Raw genomic sequence first — 21,960 nt, 5'->3', positions numbered from 1 at the left:
TCCTGCTTACAAATTATATTAGAACTATATTAGAAAGGTAATACTTGGAAGTGGACATACTGCTCATACTAGTCTCCATTTTTAAGTATGCATGATAACTGGGACTAATATGTTTCATTTCACCAGTTTTACTGCTTCTTCCTTCTTTAACCAACATTTTTTGTATGGTATCATTTTTAAATTAATAATTTGTACACTTTCTCATTTTAACTGATCTTATTTGCTGCAATTCTTTGTAACTAATCCTTCTCCTACATTATTTCCTTCATCATCCTTTTCCAAGAATCCAGTTCGTTAGTTTTGTTCTGTTCAGATATCGCCTTAAAAGAGCTCTCATTTTTCCCAAATGACACACAGTTATCGACAATGCATAGATCATCTCCCTGATATCTGCCCTTTGGTCTCTTCCTGGGCTTTATAATCCTTTCTGATTCACTCCTATGGTTGGGTATACAATCTGGATTTAACCAACATTTAAATCTGTGAAAACCATTTCACAATTATGGAAACTCCTCTTGCTGAAGTTTTGCTTTTGAACATCTGGCCACCTGGTTGTTTCTGCCTTTTTGTTATGATTTCATTTTATGGTCTCGTGTACTCAAGTAAAAAAGTACAGGAGTACAGTGAAATGTGCATAATGCCACTGCACAAAGTGCCATCATAGGCATAAGTTCCTAGGTACAGAATCTTAAGTACAAGGTGGAAAGATAGAACAGAATTAAAAGTCAAACAATGCAGTGATTTAGTATAGCGTGAAACATACAAAAAAAGGTTAAAAGTTACACATTGCAGACTCTCTTCATTCTAAGTAGAAAATAAAGAAGTAAAGCTGAAAGTTCAGATATGCCAGTCTTTCTTAAGTGCTTAGCCACAGTGGAACCATGCTTTAATGAATCATCTAGAGACAGGAAGTCCACACTTGGCCATGCCAGGCCTCGAGATTGCCACATACCACAGAAAGACCCTTAACTTACTTTCCTGTCTTGCACCTGCGAGAAAACAAATCATGTCTGACCTTTAATCAGAACAGGAGAGGATGTGAGCAATCCTTTATCAACTTCCGTGTTATTGCTGCATTGATCTGAATTGGTAATTCATCAGCCAATTCACATTTTTAATATACGCAGAAAGTAGTATAACAGTAGTATTACTGGAGCAATAATCCAAGGGCTCAGATTAATGTTCTGGTAGACATGTATTCAAACCTACTATACCATTATTTAGTCTGGAGTACAGTAGACTCTTTATAATATTCCACGAAACCACTTTGTTTTTGTAAGAACCCGTCTAGTTTGTAAGTACCCTTCTCAGTGGAAATCTGCGACCTTTATCTAGTCTGGCCTATACGTGTTTCCAGATAAACAGCGACTCAGGCATTTGGCGTAGACAACTCACCATAGCCATCACACCCTCAAGGACAATTAGGATTTGGTATGAATACTGGTTTTTCCAGCAATACTCGCTTGGAGGACAAATAAAATAAATACAAATGTGAACGATTTAGTGATCCAGCCAAGAATCCTAGGATTCGAAATTCATGTTGGGCAATGGCGTAAAATCTCCAGTGTATCTGTCATCTGTTATACAGCCACCTGAGGTTCAGTTTTGGTGCAGTGAAGTAAGTTAAATATCATGCTTTCTTTCCTTAAAAGCAATACTTCTGCCTTGGAGAGGATAATTTGCTTCAGACATTTCTTCGATAGTATGTCCTTTCATGTTGTTCTGAATTCTCGAACAGTTAGCATTTCTGTTTTTGGCAATGTCTGATTCACATGAAACAATACAACATTTACTCTTCAAATTCTAATTCCGAAAAACTTATGCACTCTCTGATAAATCAAAGTCCAGTTCCCAGGCCTTGAGTTTAAGTGATTACAGTTGGTGGCACTTTTGCAGATATCTTTGTCCAAGTTAATTCAAACTGAAGGAAGCATCTTTCAATGTTGCCTGCTCATATGTTCCTGTTATTACTTGTTTAATATAAATACAAACTAAACTTAGATTCTTATCTAGTTCAATTTAAATTGAATGACTCAAGTTGTCCCTTCCCTTTCCACTCTAGATTTGTTGCTGCAGACAAATTCTCATCTTGGAAGTTTGTCTCACTCTGTTCCCACTTCAGTTCACCAATCATGTTGAAATGACTTGAGGTTGTCTGGATTTAAAGGTTAATCACTTAGTAACTGCTGCTTGCAATTCAAGTGTAATATCTTGAGAGTCTTTTTTGTTAGGGAATTAGACGCTTCTCTTTATTGGTTCTTAATGTTTACATAGGATGGTGAAAGAAGTATAAACAGAAACTTGGCACTGACAGCTCTTGCTCCACTTGAGTCTTTTCCTATCTTTGCTCATCCAAATCAGCATCATAACCATTTACTCCCATCTCCTGCCAATGCTTGTTTTGTTTCTCCTTTATCCACTCATTTGGTCAAGTTGTTTTCTCCCTGAATTTGCTGTGGAATTTCTTAGTAGCTATCCTATTTTGGTGACATCTAATGGCACTCTTCCAGCTAGGAAGCATTCTCTTTGTATCCACTCTGTTGGAAGCTTTCATAGCTTTAATGACCTTAATTAGGTCACCCTGAACATTCTTTTCTCTCAGAAGGAAAGAGATCTACCAAGTCAGTTCTTTCATGATATGCATTGCTGGTATTATACTTGGAAATATTCTCTGCACCATCTCCAATACCCATGCTTTCTATAATAAAACAAGCAGAACTGCTTGCAGGACTCTTAACAGTGTAGTAGTGACAGATTGTTGAATCAGATGTAGAAGCTTATGAAGGATGGATAAGATCTGCTCAATGCCATCATCTCAAGATGTTTAAGTGCTGTAGTGTTTAAGCATTAATCTCTTTTCTGAAGTTATGAGTCAGTTTCTGGACATCTGCTTTTCTAGTTCCAAACTCTAAAGTACCATCTGCATTTTTTTTTAACTTTAGAGATGCTTGATTAATAGAATAAAAGTAAAATGCTGGAGAGCTGAGATAAAAAGAGAACGTGTTGGAGAAGCTCTGCAGGTCGGGCAGCATCTGTAGAGAGAGAAACAGATTAATGTTTTGAGTCTAGTATCACTCTTTTTCTCTCTCACACTGCTATTTAAGTCAGAAGTCACACAACACCAGGTAATAGTCTGGCAGGTTTATTTGAAATCACATGCTTTCAGATCATAGCCCCATCAGCAGGTGAAGTGAGAGAGAAGCACACAGACCCAGAATCTACAAGGCAGAGAGATCAAGGGCAGAGAGATCAAAGGATCATACAAACGGTGTGAGTGGCATGTCTGATAATAAGTATCTGCAGGTGATGGGCGAGACAAAGTAGACGCTACAGTAACGGATGAATGGACACCACACAACAATTGCCAGACAGGAATGTTCACTCCCAGTCGGGTAACACTTCAGAGGTCAAGGAGTTGCAGTTTCTGATCTTTGGGTAAGCATCAGAGGTCAAGGACATTTGGATAGGGTGAGTGTCGGATGGGGTGAATAAAGTGTCAACAGCTGAATAACAAGTGAAGGGATGACTATAATCTGATTAAATGAGGCAGAGCGATAATTACAAAAAATTAAAAATAAGGTGGTGCCGGAGACAAACCAAATGACTGGAATAACATGTTAGGTATAAGAGTCGCATGCCGAGGGTCTAACCAAAGTAATCAGTAATCCAAAACTGGAAAAACTAATTAAGGTTGAGAGATCATAACAATTTATTGAGGTGATGATGTCAAAACCATAAGGAAGATTTTACAGATGCAGAACGGTGTGGTGAATTCACATGTAACATGATATTGACCCAAGATCATGGTTGAGGCCATCTTAATGGGTGCCATATTTGGCTATTGGTTTTTGCTCGGCGTTTCTGCATTGTTGTGTATCTCAAAGGCCGTCTTGGAGGATGCTTACCAAAGATCAGAAGCTGAATGTCCTTGACCTCTGAAGTGTTACCCAACTGGGAGTGAACATTCCTGTCTGGCAGTTGTTATATGGTGTCCATTCATCCATATCATAGCGTCTGCTTGGTCTCGCCAATGTACCATGCCTCAGGGCATCCTTGCCTGCAATGTATGAGGTAGACAACATTAGGCGAGTCACATGAATATCTGTCATGTACTTGATGGGTGGTATTCCAACATGTGATGATAGTGTTCATGTAGATGATCTGATGTCTTGCAGAGGTTGCCCTAGCAGGGTTGTGTGGTGTTGTGGTCAATGTTGCCCTGAAGGCTGGGTAGTTTGCTGTGAGAGATGATGTGTTTAAGGTAAGAAGTGGAACCGTAGGGACGATCTTAGTGAGATGGTCGATGACATGTTGAAGGCTGTGAAGAACATGGTGTAGTCTTGCCTCTCCAGGGAAGGAAGCTGGGCTGATGGTGAGGAATCACTGAAACGACTACAAACTGATCTCAACAAGTTTCATCTCACATTCAGACTTACCATAGACTCCTCTTCAGAATCAGTCTCATTCTTGGAAACATGCGTCTCCACCAAGAGCAGACACCTCAGTACCTCATTCTGCTGTCAGCCCACAGATAACCTGATGATGCTGCACTTCTCTAGCTTCCACCCTAAACATATTAAACAAGCCATCCCCTAAAGACAAAACCTATATATACGTTGAATCTGTTCAGATGAGGAGGAACGCGACAGACACCTGAAAACTTTGAAGGATGCCTTCATAAAAATGGGATATGATGCTCAACTCATCGATTGTCAGTTCCGATGTGCCACAGTGAAAAACCGCAATGACCTCCTCAGAAGATATGCACAGGATATGACCAATAGAGTACCCTTTGCCACCCAGTACTTACATTGTGACTCTTATACCGATCGTGGTATTCTCATCATTTGGTTTGTCCCCAGCACTACCCTATATTTTTTATTATAATTATCTCTCTGCCTCATTTAATCGGATTATAAGTCATCCCTTCGCTTGTTATTCAATTGTTGACACTTTTGATCACCTGAAGAACCTTAATATTTGACATTCCACTCATACCATTTCTATGATCTTTGAGATCTCTGCATATAAATTATATGTCTGCGTGGTTCTCTCTCACTTCACGTGATGAAGGGGCTATGCCCTGAAAGCTTGTGATTTCAAATAAACCTATTGGACTATAACCTGGTGTTGTATGATTTCTGACTTTATCTACCCTAGTCCAAGACTGATGCCTCCATATCATTGCTAATTAAGACCTTAGCAGCAGCCAACATGGTATGTGCATTGTGGGATTCATTTTCCCTCCTGTGTGGATACTGACCCCCTGCTCTCTTTCCCCTACCAAATAGAATTGAATCTGTTGGCAGAGGGTATGTGGGTGGGGACTTGTCTTTTGGTGTGTGGCTACATGTAGGTGATTGCTAAGATTTGTTCCTCACGGCACACAAGAGACAATGATGTGAGAGCATGATGGCATTCCATGGCACACATGTCTCTGACTGTCATTAGGTAGAGAAAAATGAAACTGGAGAGTCCAATCCCAGCCAATAGGACAAAGTAGAAGAGGATGATGTGGTTGGTCTCTCTGTCAGATACAGACACATCTTGTAAGATGGTGGCAATGGGATAGCAGCATTTGACTCCTGGTGTCTGCTACTTTCTTCCACACAACTGTCAATTCCTTTCTTTTCTTCTTTTTCTTTCTGCTTTTCTTTTCTGTGCAGTTTTCCCTTGTTTTTTGCCCTGTGGGAGCTCAGCTGCAGTGGAACTGACAGCATTGGCAGCAGTAGCAAATGCAGGCTTAGCAGGAAGAGGTGGCGCCGGACCATGTTGGTGGACTCAAGGTGATGGTAGCAGCTCTGATGTCACTGCTGGTCCAAAGGGTTTCACTCTCACATTTGTTCAGGAGGGTTGTGGACTCTGATATTTAGTTGATTCCAAGATGGCGGTTGCATCAGTGAAGTGGATGCAATGGCAAGTGATGGTGTTGCAGCATGGCAACTTCGATGGTGGGTCTGGTGTGGGTGGCAGGACTGGAGGCAGTGGCATTGACGATGGAGGTTGCAGCATTGGTGTGTCCAATACAAGGTGGCATTGGTGAGCCCAATCAAGACTCATGGAGGCATCGTGGATGATCTGGACATTTTCTTTTCCTTCAGTTTCTGTTTCTTTAATTTCTGCTCCTTGTTTTCAATTCTAACTGTGGGGTTCTAAGACAGTGGCTCTACACTTTCCACTGTACCCTTGCATGTGACAATAAAATCTAAACTAATCAAATGTAAGTGCTCACTCAATGGCACTCAGGTACTTTTTCAAGCATAAACTCCCAAATACAAAATCAAACTAATTATTTGCTGGAAATCTGAGATAAATGCAAAAAAGAAAGCCAGTATGTGCAGGTCAGGCAGCATCCACGGAGGGTGAATCCCCAAATAATGGAATAACAGTGGAGTTGCCACTTGTCTGAATTCAATATCCTCCAACAACAGGTACCAATTGATTTGTAACTTCTTAATGCTGCTTGCTTCTGATTCATGACCTCAAAGTCATGTGAGATTTTTTCATGTGTGTTCTTAAATACTTTAGGGTGAAACTCACTGCCCTTAAGGCCATCTCATGTTTTACAACTGTGGAAATTGTAAGACTTATGAAAGTACTCTATAATAAAGAAGGGGTTGTTCAAACCTTACACTGGTATCATTCGGCATCCTGATAGTTATACTGGACAGGAACAATTGGGAAGGAGTTACTATCGAGTGGAGTCAGACCTGAAGGGCAAAGGCAATAAAACACAGCTTGTACACACTAGGAGGGTACAGCTGAAAAACATAGTCAGGAGAGAACTACTAACTCAGAAGTCGAACCATGAAAATAAAAGCAAGATAGAATAAATTTATGACCATCTGGCAAGAAGCAAATTTGAACTAGTTTTCTGAGGTTGGGAGCACAGTAGACCAAAGATTGATAGGACAACATAAAAATGTTTTGTCAGATGTTGCTGAATCCATGTCAAGGTGAAATGAACCAGTAAATAACTCGAAGTCACTTGGAGCAGAGGAGGAAATCGTTTCATCAAAATAAAGTAAAACAATGAGACTAACAAACAACACTGGTGTTTTGCTAAGGAACGCAATGAGATAGATTATTGTTAAAAAGAAGAGCACAAAGTAAAGAACGCACATTTCTTGGAAGTGGGTCGCAGTCATTTGGAGTCAATTATTAAAGTAAACCAGAACACAGAGAAGACAGAATAAGAAGCATTTATTCCCATAAAGAGCAATAGAAATCGCAAACTCAAAAAACAAAAACACTCCTTTGTCTGTCCAATTGTTTCTCTCTCTCTCTCTCTTTGGGCTCTATCTCCATCTATCATTTACCCCTTAACCCCTCCCCTGATCCTATCACTATGAAAAAAATCTTTTTCTTAATTGCTATTACTTCTGAAGAAGGGTCACTGGACCTGAAAAGTTAACTTTGATTTCTTTCCACAGCTGATGCCAGATCAGTTGAATTTTCCAGCATTTCTGTTTTTTGTTTTTGGCTTTCACCACCCACAGTTCTTTTGGAAATCTCAAACTGATGGGTGGAAATTTTGAAGACTGATTATTTTTAGTCAAGGCTATTACAATAGATAACAAGAGCAAATGGTGTAATTGAATGAAGAAATGTATATGAGATGGGCAAAAAGGGAAAGAGGTTATATGTTGGAAACAGCTGTTTTGGTAAAGTGACTAGAAAGTACAGTTAAGAAACAAAATTACTCATGCATTAATATAATAGTTTGCTCTCTGCTTGTTTGTGGAATGTTAGATGCTGCCTTTACAAGGGGTTGGTGACGATTCTCCACGGCAGATTTGCTGCCGTTGATTAGCCACTGCTGGTTCGTCACCAGCTTTTCTCCACTGGGGCCGTTTGACCTCTGAAGACTATTCACCACCGGAAATATATAGGTGTAGTGATTGTTTTCCCTCCTGCCTGTTCTTTCATACTTCCCAGTCCCTTTTATTTATACAACTACATACTACATATTGATTTAAAAAAAGGTAAAATAAATATCATTTTATTGGTTTATACATAAAAATGAGTTAAAAACTTTAACCAGAAAAAGGAAATATATTTTAAAAATCTTTATAATGGCAGTAAAATCTCACATTAATATGAAACAATGAAATTTCAGTTCATTTGATGGTTATGTGCTTTTCCTCTAAGATATTCGTAACACTCTCTTTCGCCGTATTCAAGAACAATTTTTTTTATTTTATCATCTGCGCCTCGATACTTTTTTAGCTTTATTTGTGGTGGCCCCTTTGTTCACATCACCAAAACTTAATACTTGAATCATTCTTGGATAGTTTATCAAAAAAAAAATAAAACCATCGTGGTAAAACTTCTTATTTCCACGTCTACTAATAATTTCTGTTTCCATACTAAAAATTCCCGTTCCAAAAACACAAGCTTAAAAAAACTCTCCTGTAATGAAAAGAAGTTGTTACTGAAACAATGCAAACACTACCTTAACCAATATAACGACAATTATTTATACCACCAATATTCAAAATATACGACGTACTTGCTGTGGCGAATCGTCTTCAGTGGCCAATGGGCGGTGGCTAAGCATCCTCAGTGGTCAAAGGGCAGTGGCTAATCATAGGCAGCGAATCTACTGTGGCGAATGTTCTCATCCCGCTTTACAAGAATCTATGACAGGAATTACCTTTCTTTATTGAATCTCCATTTGAGATAAGAACAGAAGTTCCTAAGGTTTTTTTTAAAGCATTGTTGATTTATTGACTATTAATTCAGTTCAATGGTTAAACTAAATTGATGGCATTTATTTAATGGAAAATAACTGAGGCAACTGATTCCAATAGAGACTCATTTATCTGAGGATTTTGAAGCTGGAATCCGAGAAACAACATTGTGGAGGTCAAGATTATGAATACTTACTAGTTAAAGCAGTTGCTTCTGCTAAATTGCCAGACTTTGTCACATCTATTCATCTACAGCTGAAGTAGCTTGCTGAAGAAACGTTGACAGAGACATTTTCCATAATTTATGTATTTTTCATATTTTATTTCAGTCTGTGGTGAGTGGTCATTCAGAGCCCGACACCATCACCCTCTCGCACAATCTGAAAGGGAAATGTCAGATTATTAAGAAGGAAATTGGAGTAAAGAAGCAACAGTGTCTCGAAAATGGTAAGTGGTAAGGACAGGTTAGAGCATATTGAAATTCACGAATTGGGGTGGTAATATCAGCCTTCTAAAACAGTGTCTGGTGAAATATTACTATATTAACTTTTCAAACCTGAACTCAATGGACCTCAAAACTGGCCATTTCTGTCTTAATGGAGACAGGGTGGGAACTGTGTGGCCAATCTGCTTCCTTGGAGTGGTAGGAGGTGGTCCGTCATTGCATCTAGTGGGGCTATGAAACTTTCCTTTTATCAAGGTTTCTTTCATTATCCTGCTGTCCTCTTAGGTTTTCCAGATCTTTGGAAATTCGACAGGTAGAAGCAAGTGAGAAAGATTTGATCCATAAAGTGTATTTACGATCCTACATGTGGGTCCAGGAAGTGCAGCAATATTTCTTCCAGGCCCAACAAAGTTGCTTTGTAAATGTACCCCTCTTCACTTGCACTTTCGCCAATGGCTATACTTCCACACTAATCCTGACACCGGTCCTGCCACAATTACCATATGTTTGCCCCCCTATCATCTGTGGCAAATGGCCCCAGGCTGCCATACTATCTTTCACTCAGGTCGTCACTGACACATAAAATGTGGGGTCATGAGTCTGAACTGAGTTTGAAGAGAGAGGTCTGTCGTGACAGATGCTCCATTTCACTTTATCTGTTGATTCTAAAGTTAGCAGCAATTTCATTTTGTTTAGAAAAGTTAACAGAATTTTACTTTTTAAATTGCAGATGAAGGTGGAATTAAATATGAAGATACTTCAATTTCTGACGCTGCAAAGTGCTGTATCTCTGACGATGTCATTCTGAGATTAGGACAAGTTGCTTTTCAGGTCTCGATTGTCTTATTCAGCATATTTAAAACTGTAGATTTGAATCTGATTTATCCAGAAAAAGTAATAGTGAAAAGAACCCTCAGAATATTTTAAAATTATTTGTGTTTGGGAAGGGTTTTAGCAATAATGGGCATGAGAGTCAGCAGATGTTGAGATTTAATTGTCAGGTCTTGGGCTTAATTTTACCCCAAGGCTTTTCATGGGAATCGAGAAATATTTTCCACTGCGCGAAAAGTTTTGTAAATGAAATAGGTTTAAAGTACCTCTTCTGAAAGAGAAAACAAAAAGAAAAAAGATGAGGAGGCAAATTGAGGGAAGAAATTTCTGGGGCTTACAATCTAGCAGCTGAAGGTTTCATGGGGGGGGGGGGTGAAATGTGATTGGCTAGCCAGATACATGTTGTAATAGTCATGTCAGTCATTTGGAGAGATAGCAAAGTTCTTGTTGTCGGGGGTAATCATAAATTCATTAATTTTTTTAATGTGTTTGTCCACCAGGTCGGAAAAACTTATGGAGATCCAAGAGACATTGAGTGGGCAATCAAAGGAACAAAGATTTATTTGCTGCAGGTGAGGCCATTTATTGTAAAATAAACCAACTGAAGGAAGTACTCCATTTCTTATTTAGTAAGGCAAGGTTCAATCTTTAGTGCTGCCTATGCAGAGCCTCATACATCACATGTACAGAGCTAAAATCTGGCTGTAACCTAATGTATTGGCCCACGATTACCCATCAATCCTCACCACCCTGACACTGAGCAATTTACTTTTCTGTTACCCCAAAATTGATTATTCAGATTATTCAGAAATTTCGCCACTCCCAATTGTCTCCATTTATCATTTGGTTCCAGTGGTTCCATAGAATTTCCACAGCGTGTGGCGTACAAATGGAAATGATACATCAGTTTCATTCCTGGTCGAGACTGATACAATAGATCATGGCTACAAACTCTGGAATCGTAGTTCAGTTTGCTATAGTGCCAATGGGTTACAGGATATATGATCAGCCTGGTCACTATTTGGTGACTTTCTCTACAAGTGCTAATGTGTGGATGTCACAAAACAAATGGACTTAATTCTCATGAACAAGACAAGCGGATTTAAGTCTTGGTTTGGTCGAGATGTGAGGAAGTTCAACTTGTTAGAAATTTGTTGCATGACTCCTACACCATCAGCTGTCTAGCAGTTTACACTGCTTCTCCTTGCAGGAAGATTGCTCATTGACATGCCTGTTTACAGCTGGATTATTTGCAGCAGTGGTAGGCTGAAGTCGTTGAGTGGTCAACAATTGGTTACTTTGAGGTCCCAATTAGCATTAGGGCCCTGGACCTTGCTGCACAGAATTTAGTCTTGATAGCAGTGAGAAAGCATCAGGAGTCAGGTATTCCTTCCTCCCCACCTAACTAACTGGCCTTCTTGCTTTTTTACCACAACTCTTTAAGGACTTGAAGATACCACCTGAATCTCTATTATCTCCTCCAATCACACAATCTTCTGAGATATCTGTGCTTATTTGATATTGACCCTGTTGCACACCCCTGATTTTAACTATTCCACCGTAGTTAGCTGTGTCTTCAGTTACCTCAGCCCTTCTCTCTTGCAACTTGCATTGTTGTACTACTCCACAGGATTTTGGGGAAAGCAAAGTTATTTTTGACATAGCCACAGCAGCTTATTCAGAAAATGGTGCATGCTAGCAAGGTGTACTTGCACAGCAATCTGGGACATGTTCCTTTCCACTACCTTGCTAGATGAGATGCTATTTTCTAATTTACATACTGATCAAACCCGACAGCTTTACAGATTAGACCACTACCTGAAGAAGGGCTCATGCCCGAAACGTCGATTCCCCTGCTCCTTGGATGCTGCCTGACCTGCTGCGCTTTTCCAGCAACACATTTTCAGCTCTGATCTCCAGCATCTGCAGTCCTCACTTTCTCTCGAAGATTAAATTACCAGAATATCGATGATAAGAAAACGTCTGTATTTTAAAGCAACCAATTCAGCAAAGTGCAAGGCAGAATAGTTGGTGTGGATTGTAATTCATTTAGAATTCCTGACTACATATTGCCTGCAAACAATTGTCACAATGTGGTTCTGACATATCCTGTGTTATTTGCTTAAGAAGTTTTGCTATATCATTCAGCATGCACCATTGATATGCAGTTTGGGATACCTTGTGTTAAAATTTCCAAATGTGTTGTAACAAATGGGCAAGTATTAAGAAATGGGAAAATGGAAAAGTTAGTCATTAAGATTGAATGGAAACTCATCCTTTTAAGAACCGCAACAGATAATTTAAAAAAAATGTCTTTCTGTGGGGAGCCTCAGCATGAGGTTTCCATTCTGATTTCCAAATATTAGTTCCGTGGGATTCAGATTGATTTTGCAACCATTCTGTGTTTACTTGTTTGACTAAACAGAGACCTGATGATGGAAAGATTGCAACATCTTGAAGAACGGTATTATATTAGAGGATAAGAGAGCTCACATTACTCTTCATGCATTTTTGAAATCTGGATATTGTGAATATGATCCCAGTGGACGAAGAGTAATCGTGATGATGTCTCCTGATCAGAAATGTCGACTTTTCTGTTTCTCTGATGCTGTCTGACCTGCTATGCTTTTCCAGCTCCACATTTGATTGACTAACACCAGCAACCTGCTTGATGGAGAAGGGCAGCCAATCAAAGTAGTTCTGGCCTCAGTAAAGCTCTATTTTCTGAACGATGGAACTTTTCTGGGATTGCATCCATCAATTCATCCTCCCCTCACCCTGATCTCATGCTTCACCCTGACAGACCACAGATATCCAGGATCTTGTATTTTTTAAAAATATTCTTCCCTCTGGTTCATTCTGTGAGTACCTTCATGTTGAGCCACCACCGTGGGGTCTTCCTCTGCCTAAGCAGCATTCACCTTTCTCAATGAGGTTGCCCGGAAGTAAATTCTTCAGGCCCTCCCATTGACTACCTGTTCCGCCTGTCGGCTTGAAATGGGTGGGAAACAAGAAGGTGTTAAATAGGTAACTGAATTCCCTTAAACTTGCACATAACCAAGAAACAAAGACTCAGAATTTGCAAATGGTCCTGAAGTTAGCTTCCTAACCGATGTGAAAATTTTCAGTTCATACTCTTTGAGTGACTAACCCATTATCAGAATTGCTGTAATATTGTACTGCACATACTGCAAAAGTGAGTCTTGAGGAATGTATTAACATCTTTAATGTACAAGATAATGCATCCAAAGAAAAAGTACAGTTTTTGTGGCAGCATGGCAGCTCAGTGGTTAACACTGCTGCCTCACAGCACCAGGGACCTGGCAACTGTTTGTGTTGAGTTTGCACACTCTGCCCGTGTCTGTGTGGGTTCCTCTGAGTGCTCCAGTTTCCTCCCACAGTCCAAAGATGTGCAGGTTAGGTGAATTGGCCATGCTAAATTGCCCATAGTGTTCAGGAATCTGTAGGCTAGGTGCATCAGTCAGGGGAAATGTAAAGTAATAGAGTAGGTGAATGAGTCTGGGTGGGATACTCTTCGGAGGGTCGGTGTGGACTTGTTGGGCCAGATGGCCTGTTTCCACACGTAGGGATTCTATGATTCAGTTTATCCTTTATTACTTATCCATTAAATTGAAATGCATTTGTAACTGTACAACGAAAAACTTGCCAAAACAACAAGTTGACTTGCAAGGATATTGGGTTTTGAAATACAATGTAGTCTAAAATGTCTGGTGCTATCATGCATTAAAGTTTCAGAGGAGACTTATGTTCAATACTGGCTGTTGTAACAGGGAAATAAAAACACCAGGACAATTCAAATAACCAATTCTTTAAGCAGTGCATTTGCAGTTATCATCTTTCATCTTTCAGGCCAGACCAATAACTACATTCAACACTGAATCTGAGTTTGAGCTGATGCATGAGTTTGATTCTGCCTTGTCCACAGACTACGAATGGATGACAACCTCAAATGTTGGGTATGCACACTTTTTTCCTGTTCTCTTCCTCGTAAAGCTGTCAATATGTTCACATAAATCCAGCTGTGAATGATGTAACAAGTTTGTGCAGAAAGATATTCATTCCTGCAGTTGCAGATGTATCTTCCTCTGTTTCAGGAGGGAGTTCCCTCAGTAACAATGTACTGCCTCATAACAAGTCCAAAGATGACAAGAAGCTTGAAAAAAATGCAGAAGTGACTTAACATCGTCAGCATAAAAAGTTAACACTGCCTTGCTCACAACTTTGATGTGCTGAGAATTTCCAGCCTTTGGTGTTTTGTATTTGCTACCTCATACACAGCTGTAAGTCACTGTGCTCATACCTGTGAGCTCTTTTCCCTATGTTTATGCTGTCTCCAGTTGTTTCCTGTTATTATGCTGTCTTACACAGGAAAACATTTCCTCCATTGTCAAACTCAATAACTCTAGAGAAGCCATTATAGGCTGTTGCTTTCAAAGCAACATATAAAGTTCTATATTGGATGTTGCAGTGAAATGATGCCTGGAGCTGTGACACCTCTAACATCAAGCATCTTTGTGAGAGCCATTGAATATGCTTTACAGGTGAGTTACAGTAAGATAAATACATTTAGTGAAGACTTTAATTGCATTGTTATAATATTACACTCTCTATTCCCTGTGTTCTGGAAGATATTTGTACTGACTCTGGAACCATGTCCATCACCTTCATAAGGAGAGCAACAGCGTGAGTGTGAGCAGGCTGTAAATAATATGCAGGAAGCATTGCCTACTTGCGGAACGTTTCAGAGAACACCTCTGGGACACCCGGACCAACCAACCCAATCACCCCGTGGCTCAACACTTCAACTGCCCCTCCCACTCCATCAAGGACATGCAGGTTCTTGGACTCCTCCATCGCCAGACCATAGCAACACGACGGCTGGAGGAAGAGCGCCTCATCTTCCACCTAGGAACCCTCCAACCACAAGGGATAAACTCAGATTTCTCCAGCTTCCTCATTTCCCCTCCCCCCACCTTGTCTCAGTCCCAACCCTCGAACTCAGCACCACCCTCCTAACCTGCAATCTTCTTCCTGACCTCTCCGCCCCCCACCCCCACTCTGGCCGAACACCCTCACCTTGACCTCCTTCCACCTATCACATTCCCAACGCCCCTCCCCCAAGTCCCTCCTCCCTACCTTTTATCTTAGCTTGCTGGACACACTTTCCTCATTCCTGAAGAAGGGCTCATGCCCGAAACGTCGATTCTCCTGCTCCTTGGATGCTGCCTGACCTGCGCTTTTCCAGCAACACATTTTCAGCTCTTGTCCTGAAATCAGCCCTGAAATACAGCAAATCAAGCATCCCTGCCAGAATTTTCTGAAATCACAAAGCTTGTGGTTCATTTTGACTGTATCCCAAATTAGAATTTTTGAATTTCTTAGATATAGGCAGGAATATTGTTCTGGAAGACCTTCTGTCTGAGAGTAGTCTGCAGGTCAGAACTGTCAATTTATATTTCTCTATACTTCATCTTGCATTGAATGCTGCCAGATGCCCTAGCCCAGAGTATCCTCCTTCACATCCCTCATGGCTCCTGTCCGAAAAGATTAACTATATTATCTTCTCTTATGCCTAGCACCATGAGTGATGATATTGCACAGCTGTTCAAGCACAGCTAGCCAAAATAAACTCCTGATAAAGCGCAAATTCAAACCCTTGAGGCTCCTAATGGGTTCTTACTTCTGCATTCTTCTTTCGAAATAATGGTGAATGAGTGGCTTGAAGGAGAATGTTGCTGCAGATATTGTTTGATTCACAGCAAATCCTGAAGGTATTGGCAACTGATGGGGTTGGTCATTCTGCAAATGGATAACCAGGGTTTCCAAAAGGAACTTGAGCTTTTTGAGCACGCTTGCAATTTCATTTTACTGAAATTGACAGGATTCATTATTGGCCACTGTTGCATCATAGAATTATGTAGTACAGAAGAGGCCCATCTGCCCATCATCTCAGCACTGAATAAAAAAATGACCTAAGTCTACACTAGCCCCAATTTCTAGTGCTTTGCCCAGAGCCTCAAATTATGACATTTCAAAAGTGCTCATCCAAGTACCTTTTAAAAGTTGTGATGTTTCCTGTCTCAACAAGGGTTGCACGGTGACTAAATGGTTAGCCCTACTGCCTCACAGTGCCAGACACCCAGGTTTGACTCCAGTCTCGGTCCACTGTCACTGTGGAGTTTGCATATTCTCCCAGTGTCTGTGTGGGCTTCCTCCAGGTGCTCCAGTTTCCTCTCTCAGTCCAGAGATGTGCAAGTTAGGTGGATTGGCCACGCTAAATTGTCTGTGCCCAGCGATGTGCAAGCTAGGTTGGCCAGCCATGGTAAATGCAGCGTGATGGGGTAGGGAGCTGGGTCTGGGTGAGATGCTCTTCAGAGAGTCTGTGTGGAAGTGATGGGCTGAATGGACTCTTTCCTGTAGGGATTCTATGATTAACCAGGCTGTGCATTCTAGAATGGGCTAGAAAGTGATGAGGGTGTATAAGGTTTTTGGAATAACAATGTTACATTAAAAAATGTTCTCGTGGCAATGTCTTTGATTCAAGACTGCAGTGTGGAATTTATTCAACTTGGGCTAAAGATTCATTATAACCCAGTTCTGTGGTTCAGAACCTACCCACAGCAATTGTTATTGAGACAGAAAGCACAGAAGATAACCTGACTATTGGCTTGGTCCAAGCCAAGTCAGGAGAACTAGCTGTTGGAGAAGTCAGCAGAGGGTTATAGAGTGTTTGTTGATAGCACATTGTGGATATGGCCTTGTAAATGTAAAGGTAGCCTGCTCCTCTGAAAGGAGAGTTGCCTTCAGCTATTACTGGCCCCTTTTACTGGCACAGGCTTTAGGAAGGAGCACCTAGAAAAAGAGAGTGCACCTACACTCATAGATGGAGAATGGTCCTGTTTCCATGATGAAAGTGGACTCTCAAAGACCACTTTTTGAAGGGAGTTTGAGCAGATATCCAGGGCAACCGATGTGACGAGTCTGTCCCAAAAGCATATGGTAGCCATGAGAGAGATTCATACAGGTATTTGGAGGCAGTTCTTTTGTTTGTTCTTGAATAATGTTACATATTTCATCAATGTCATTTTATTAGGAATTGTCAATGAAAGCTGGAGGAAACCCTTGCTTTTCACCCTATACCCACAAATACATAGGCATCTGCTGTTCGCATTTGTTTCTGAATCTGATGGTGAGTTCTTTTTTAAAAAATATCTTTAAGGTACAAACATTTGTTGCATATCTTTATTGCAATTAAATTTACTGTGACAGAAATTAAATCTAATAGAGCATTGATGCATACGTTTTAGACTTGAATGCCCTGAAATTGCATGATATAGATTTGCCATGCACTGACAGTGAACAATCTGTACTAATATGTATTAATATAATATGACAACTGATGGTAGTAGGGGACGGGATACGGGAAAGGAAAAGTTCTGTTCCAAGTCAGATCCACTCCCTTCTTTGCCTGAGTCCCTTTGAGAATTCCAAGCCCAAATGATTAACATTTTTAAAAAATCATTTATAACAATTCTATCACACTGAATGAGTATGAATTATGATTTCTGCTTATCTTACCTGATAATGTGCATTATTATTATCAATTATTATTATTCAGACTGAGACAGAGCATTAGCTAGATACCATAGGTCTGATGAGAGGGATTCTTTCTTAAATTAGCGGATTGTGGAAACACAATTGTAAATAAAACCTGGAATCAGTTGTCCTAAACTTCATTGAATGAATAAAAGTGATTCAGAACATGTGACATGATATGACTGTTCAATCTGCAGTCCAAGTTCTTTTACTGCAGAAAGATGAATGAAGGACGATCACCCTAAAACTGGAAAAGTCAGAGAAGAGTATTCAAAGTAACAACTTTTATCAAGGCACTTAGGAAAATCCAAATGCTACACAGTAGAGTTTCTTGTAATTATTTCTTTTATCTGTGAAGTGTACAAAGTCCATTTATCTGTGAAGTGTACAAAATTGATGCAGTAATAAATCAGTAAGACATACCATACCACTAATTGATATCAAAGTTTTCATTGCTCAAGTTTGCATATGACCTTAAAAGTTTTGAATGGGATGACCATTTATTAAATGTTTTTGTGATCATGTCCATGATTTTCGGGGGTACATTCTTAAATTACCCCTTTAAATTACCCCTTCGGCAGTTAACTGGCGTTCCTGATTTGGTAATCCATTATAGAAACCACTTTGTTTTCATATTAATTGAAATTTATGGCAATGAAAATCTGGCAGTTATTATATTGAGGGCCAGATCTGCTGGCAAAGCTCAGGAGGTCTGGTAGCATCTGTGGAGAGAAAATAGATCTGAAGACATGTCACAGAACTCAAAATGTAAATTTTGCTTTCTCCCCACAGATGCTGCCAGATCTGCTGAGTTTCATCAGCAATTTCGCTTTTTATTTTACATCTCCAGCATCTGCAATTCTTTGTTTTATTACAGGTCTGCAATGTCAGTCTTATATTTTAGCAGAAAGATGAAGATCAATTCCATGATCTCTTCCCTTAATATGAAACCCACATCTCCATATATCAGACTCGTGCCAGACAATCATTGCTACCCATGTACTGTAGGTACACCAACAATGGTATTGGGTGGTGGTGGGAGTTCCAGGATTTTGACCCTGAAACGGTGAAGAAACTATCAAGTCATAATGATGAGGCTAACAGTTTCCTCATGTATCTGCTGTCCTTGTCCTTTCAACTGTGTGTTTGAGGGGGTGTTATCTGAAAGCGTTGGTGCATTTCTGTAGTACAATCTTGTAGATGGTACATACTGCTGCTGTTATGAGCCAGTGATAGAGCAAATGAATGTGTGTGATGTGGTGCCAATAAAACAGGTTACTTTTTCCTGATGGTGCATCCGAATATTCGTAGATACGAACGAGGAGCAAGAATAGCCATTTACTCTGAAATTCAGTAAGATCACAGTTGATCTGATTTTAACCTCAGCTTTATCTTTCTATACCCCCAAGAATCTTTCATCCTCTTGGTAATCAAGAATCCATATGCCTCTGCATTAAAAATATGGAACGATTTTACAGGATAACTGGTGCAGCAAAAATATCAGCAACTGTAAGCCCCCCTCCAAGCCACTGACCATCCTAACTTAAAATAAACGATCATGAAATTGATCTTCAAATACAAGACTGACATGCAGATCCGTCTCCCATTGCCTTTTGAGGAAGGAAATACTGAAACTTTCTGCAAAATAAATTTCTTTCCTCATCTCTCTCCTAAATAAGTGACTCCTTATTTTTAAATTGTGAGTCAAAGGTGTAGTGCTGGAAAAACACAGCAGGTCAAGCAGCATTCGAGGAGCAGGAAAATCGATGTTTCGGGTAAAAGCTCTTCATCAAGAATGAGGCTGGGAGCTCTGGGCTGGAGAGATAAATGGTGGGGGGTGGGAGGGGTGAGGCTAGGGAGAAGATAGCTGAGAGTGCAATAGGTGGATGGAGGTGGGGTAAAGGTGAGAGGTCAGAATGGAGGGTGGAGCTGATAGGTGGGAAAGAAGATGGACAGGTGGGACAGGTCATGAGGGCAGTGCTGAGCTGGAAGGTTGCAGTTGTGGTAAGATTGGGGGAAGGGAAGTGATGAAACTGGTGAAGTCCACATTGATGCACTGGGATTGGAGGATCCCAAGGCGGAAGGAGGTGTTCTTCCTCCAGGTGGCGGGCGGTGAGGGAGTGGCAATGGAGGAGGCCCAGGACCTGCATGTCCTCAGCAGAGTGGAAGAGGGAGTTGAAGTGTTCAGCCATGGGGTGGTGGGGCTGGTTGGTGTGGATGCCCCAGTGATGTTCTCTGAAGCACTCAGCAAATAGGCATCCTGTCTCCCCAGTGTAGAGGAGACCGTATCGGGAGCAACAGATACAATAAATGACATGTGTGGAAGTGCAGGTGACATTTTGATGGATGTGGAAGGCTTCTTTGGGACCTTGGGGGAAGGTGAGGGGGAAGGTATGGGCGCAGGTTTTGCAATTCCTGCGATGGCCGGGAGAGGAGGGTGGGCTGGTAGGGGCATGGACCTGATGAGGTAGTCGTGGAGGAAATGGTCTTTACGGAAAGCGGATGGGGTGGGGGGTAAATATACCTCTGGTTGTGGGGTCCGTTTTTAGGTGACAGAAATGGCGGAGGATGATGCGATGTATATGGAGGTTGGTGGGGTGGAAGGTAAGGACTGGGATGAGGGGGGGTTCTTGTGGTTGAAGGGGTGGGGTTCAAGGGTAGATATGCGGGAAGTGGATGAGATGCGGTGAAGGGCATCATCAACCATGTGGGAGGGGAAATTGTGGTCTTTAAAGAAGGAGGCCATCTCGTGTGTTCTGTGGTGGAACTGGTCCTCCTGGGAGCAGATGCAGTGGAGGCGGAGGAATTGGGACTAAGGGATAGCATTTTTGCAGGAGGCAGGGTGGGAGCAGGTGTAATCCAGGTAGCTATGGGAGTTGGTGGGTTTGTAGAAAATGTCAATGTTGAGTTGGTCACCATTGCTGGAGATGGAGAGGTCCAGGAAGGGGAGAGAGGTGTCAGAAATGGTCCAGGTGAATTTAAGGTCAGGGTGGTATGTATTGGTGAAGTTGATGAACTGTTCAACCTCCCTGTGGGAGCATGAGGTGGTGCTGATGTATTCATCAATGTCACGGAGGAAAAGGTGGGGAGTGATGCCAGTGTAGCTGCAGAAGATAGACTGTCCCACATAGCCGACAAACAGACAGGCATAGCTGGGGCCCATGTGAGTGCCCATGGCTACCCTTTTCATCTGGAGGAAGTGGGAGGATTCGGAGGAGAAATTGTTGAGGGTGAGGACCAGTTCAGCCAAACGAATAAGAGTGTCAGTGGAAGGGTACTGGTGGAGACATTGGGAGAGGAAGAAATGGAGAGCTTGGAGGCCCGGGTGATGGCGGATGGAGGTGTAGAGGACCTAGATATCCATGGTGAAGATGAGGTGTTGGGGGCCAGGGAAACAGAAGTATCTGAGAAGGTGGGGGGCTGGGTGTGTCCCGAATGCATATGAGGAGTTCCTGGAAAGGGTGGGGAAATAGGACAGTATCGAAAGATGTGAAGGTGAATTCAATGGGGCAGCAGCAGGCTGAGATGATTGGTCAGTTGGGTGTCAGGCTTGTAGATCTTGGATAGAGTTAGAACCGGGTGGTGCAGGGTTTCAAACTGTGACCCAAGTTCTAGAATCTCCTACAAAAGGATGCATCCTTTCAATATCCACCTGGTTAAGTCCCCTCAGGATCTTATATATTTCTATTAAGTCATCTCTGACTCTTCTAAACTCCAAAGGAAACAGACCTAGCCCTTCTTCCTGCGTTTCCTGTTTACTAGCTGTACCTGCATGCACTCGGACACCCAGATCTCTCTGCATCTCAGAGCTCTGCAACCTTTCCCCATTTCCCTAACTTTTTAAATATTTTATGTCAAACAGACAATTTAATACATTACACTTTACTTATCAGATCTTTGCTCACTCACTTAACCTTTCCAAATCCCTTTGTAGGCTTCCTATGTCACTTTCCTACCTGTCTTTGTGTCATCAGCAAATCTATCTACATACCTTCAGTCCCTTCATCCAAATGACATATGTAAGTTGTCAAGGGTTGAGGTCACAAAACGAAATGTTGTTAGAGTTGCACTTGTCCAGGCAAGTGAGGAGTATTCTTGTAGATGGTCCATAATCTTTGGAGAGTCAGGAGGTGAGTTACTCCCTGCAGGATTCTGAGTCTCTGACTGGCTCTCGTAGCCACAGTATTTATATCTGATATATCAACAAACAGTTTTTCTGTTTGATATCTGATATAAAATATCAGAAGTCTGCAAAATTCTGCTCCACTTCTCAACAAGCAGCATTTATACGGCTAGGTCAGTTCAGTTTCAGGCCAATAGTAACCCCCAGCATGGTGATAATGTGGGATTCTATGATGGTAATGCCATTGAATT

At 41.2% G+C, this 21,960-nt stretch overlaps 1 protein-coding gene across 1 annotated transcript in view; it reads left to right on the top strand.

Moving 5' to 3' along the window:
* The window catches only part of LOC140496317 (rifampicin phosphotransferase-like), a 184,754-nt gene that overhangs the window by 116,803 nt on the left and 45,991 nt on the right, over positions 1-21,960 (top strand). The window contains exons 17-22 of the mRNA XM_072595918.1: positions 9,023-9,140; positions 9,869-9,969; positions 10,470-10,541; positions 13,840-13,946; positions 14,459-14,531; positions 17,084-17,179. Coding sequence (XP_072452019.1) covers positions 9,023-9,140; positions 9,869-9,969; positions 10,470-10,541; positions 13,840-13,946; positions 14,459-14,531; positions 17,084-17,179 — 567 coding nt within the window. The remainder of the gene's footprint in view (positions 1-9,022; positions 9,141-9,868; positions 9,970-10,469; positions 10,542-13,839; positions 13,947-14,458; positions 14,532-17,083; positions 17,180-21,960) is intronic.

This window comes from Chiloscyllium punctatum, chromosome 26, assembly GCF_047496795.1.
Source record: "Chiloscyllium punctatum isolate Juve2018m chromosome 26, sChiPun1.3, whole genome shotgun sequence".
In the NCBI taxonomy this organism is placed as follows: domain Eukaryota; kingdom Metazoa; phylum Chordata; class Chondrichthyes; order Orectolobiformes; family Hemiscylliidae; genus Chiloscyllium; species Chiloscyllium punctatum.
Note: the sequence above shows the minus strand (reverse complement) of the source record. Positions and strands in the feature narration are given on the sequence as shown.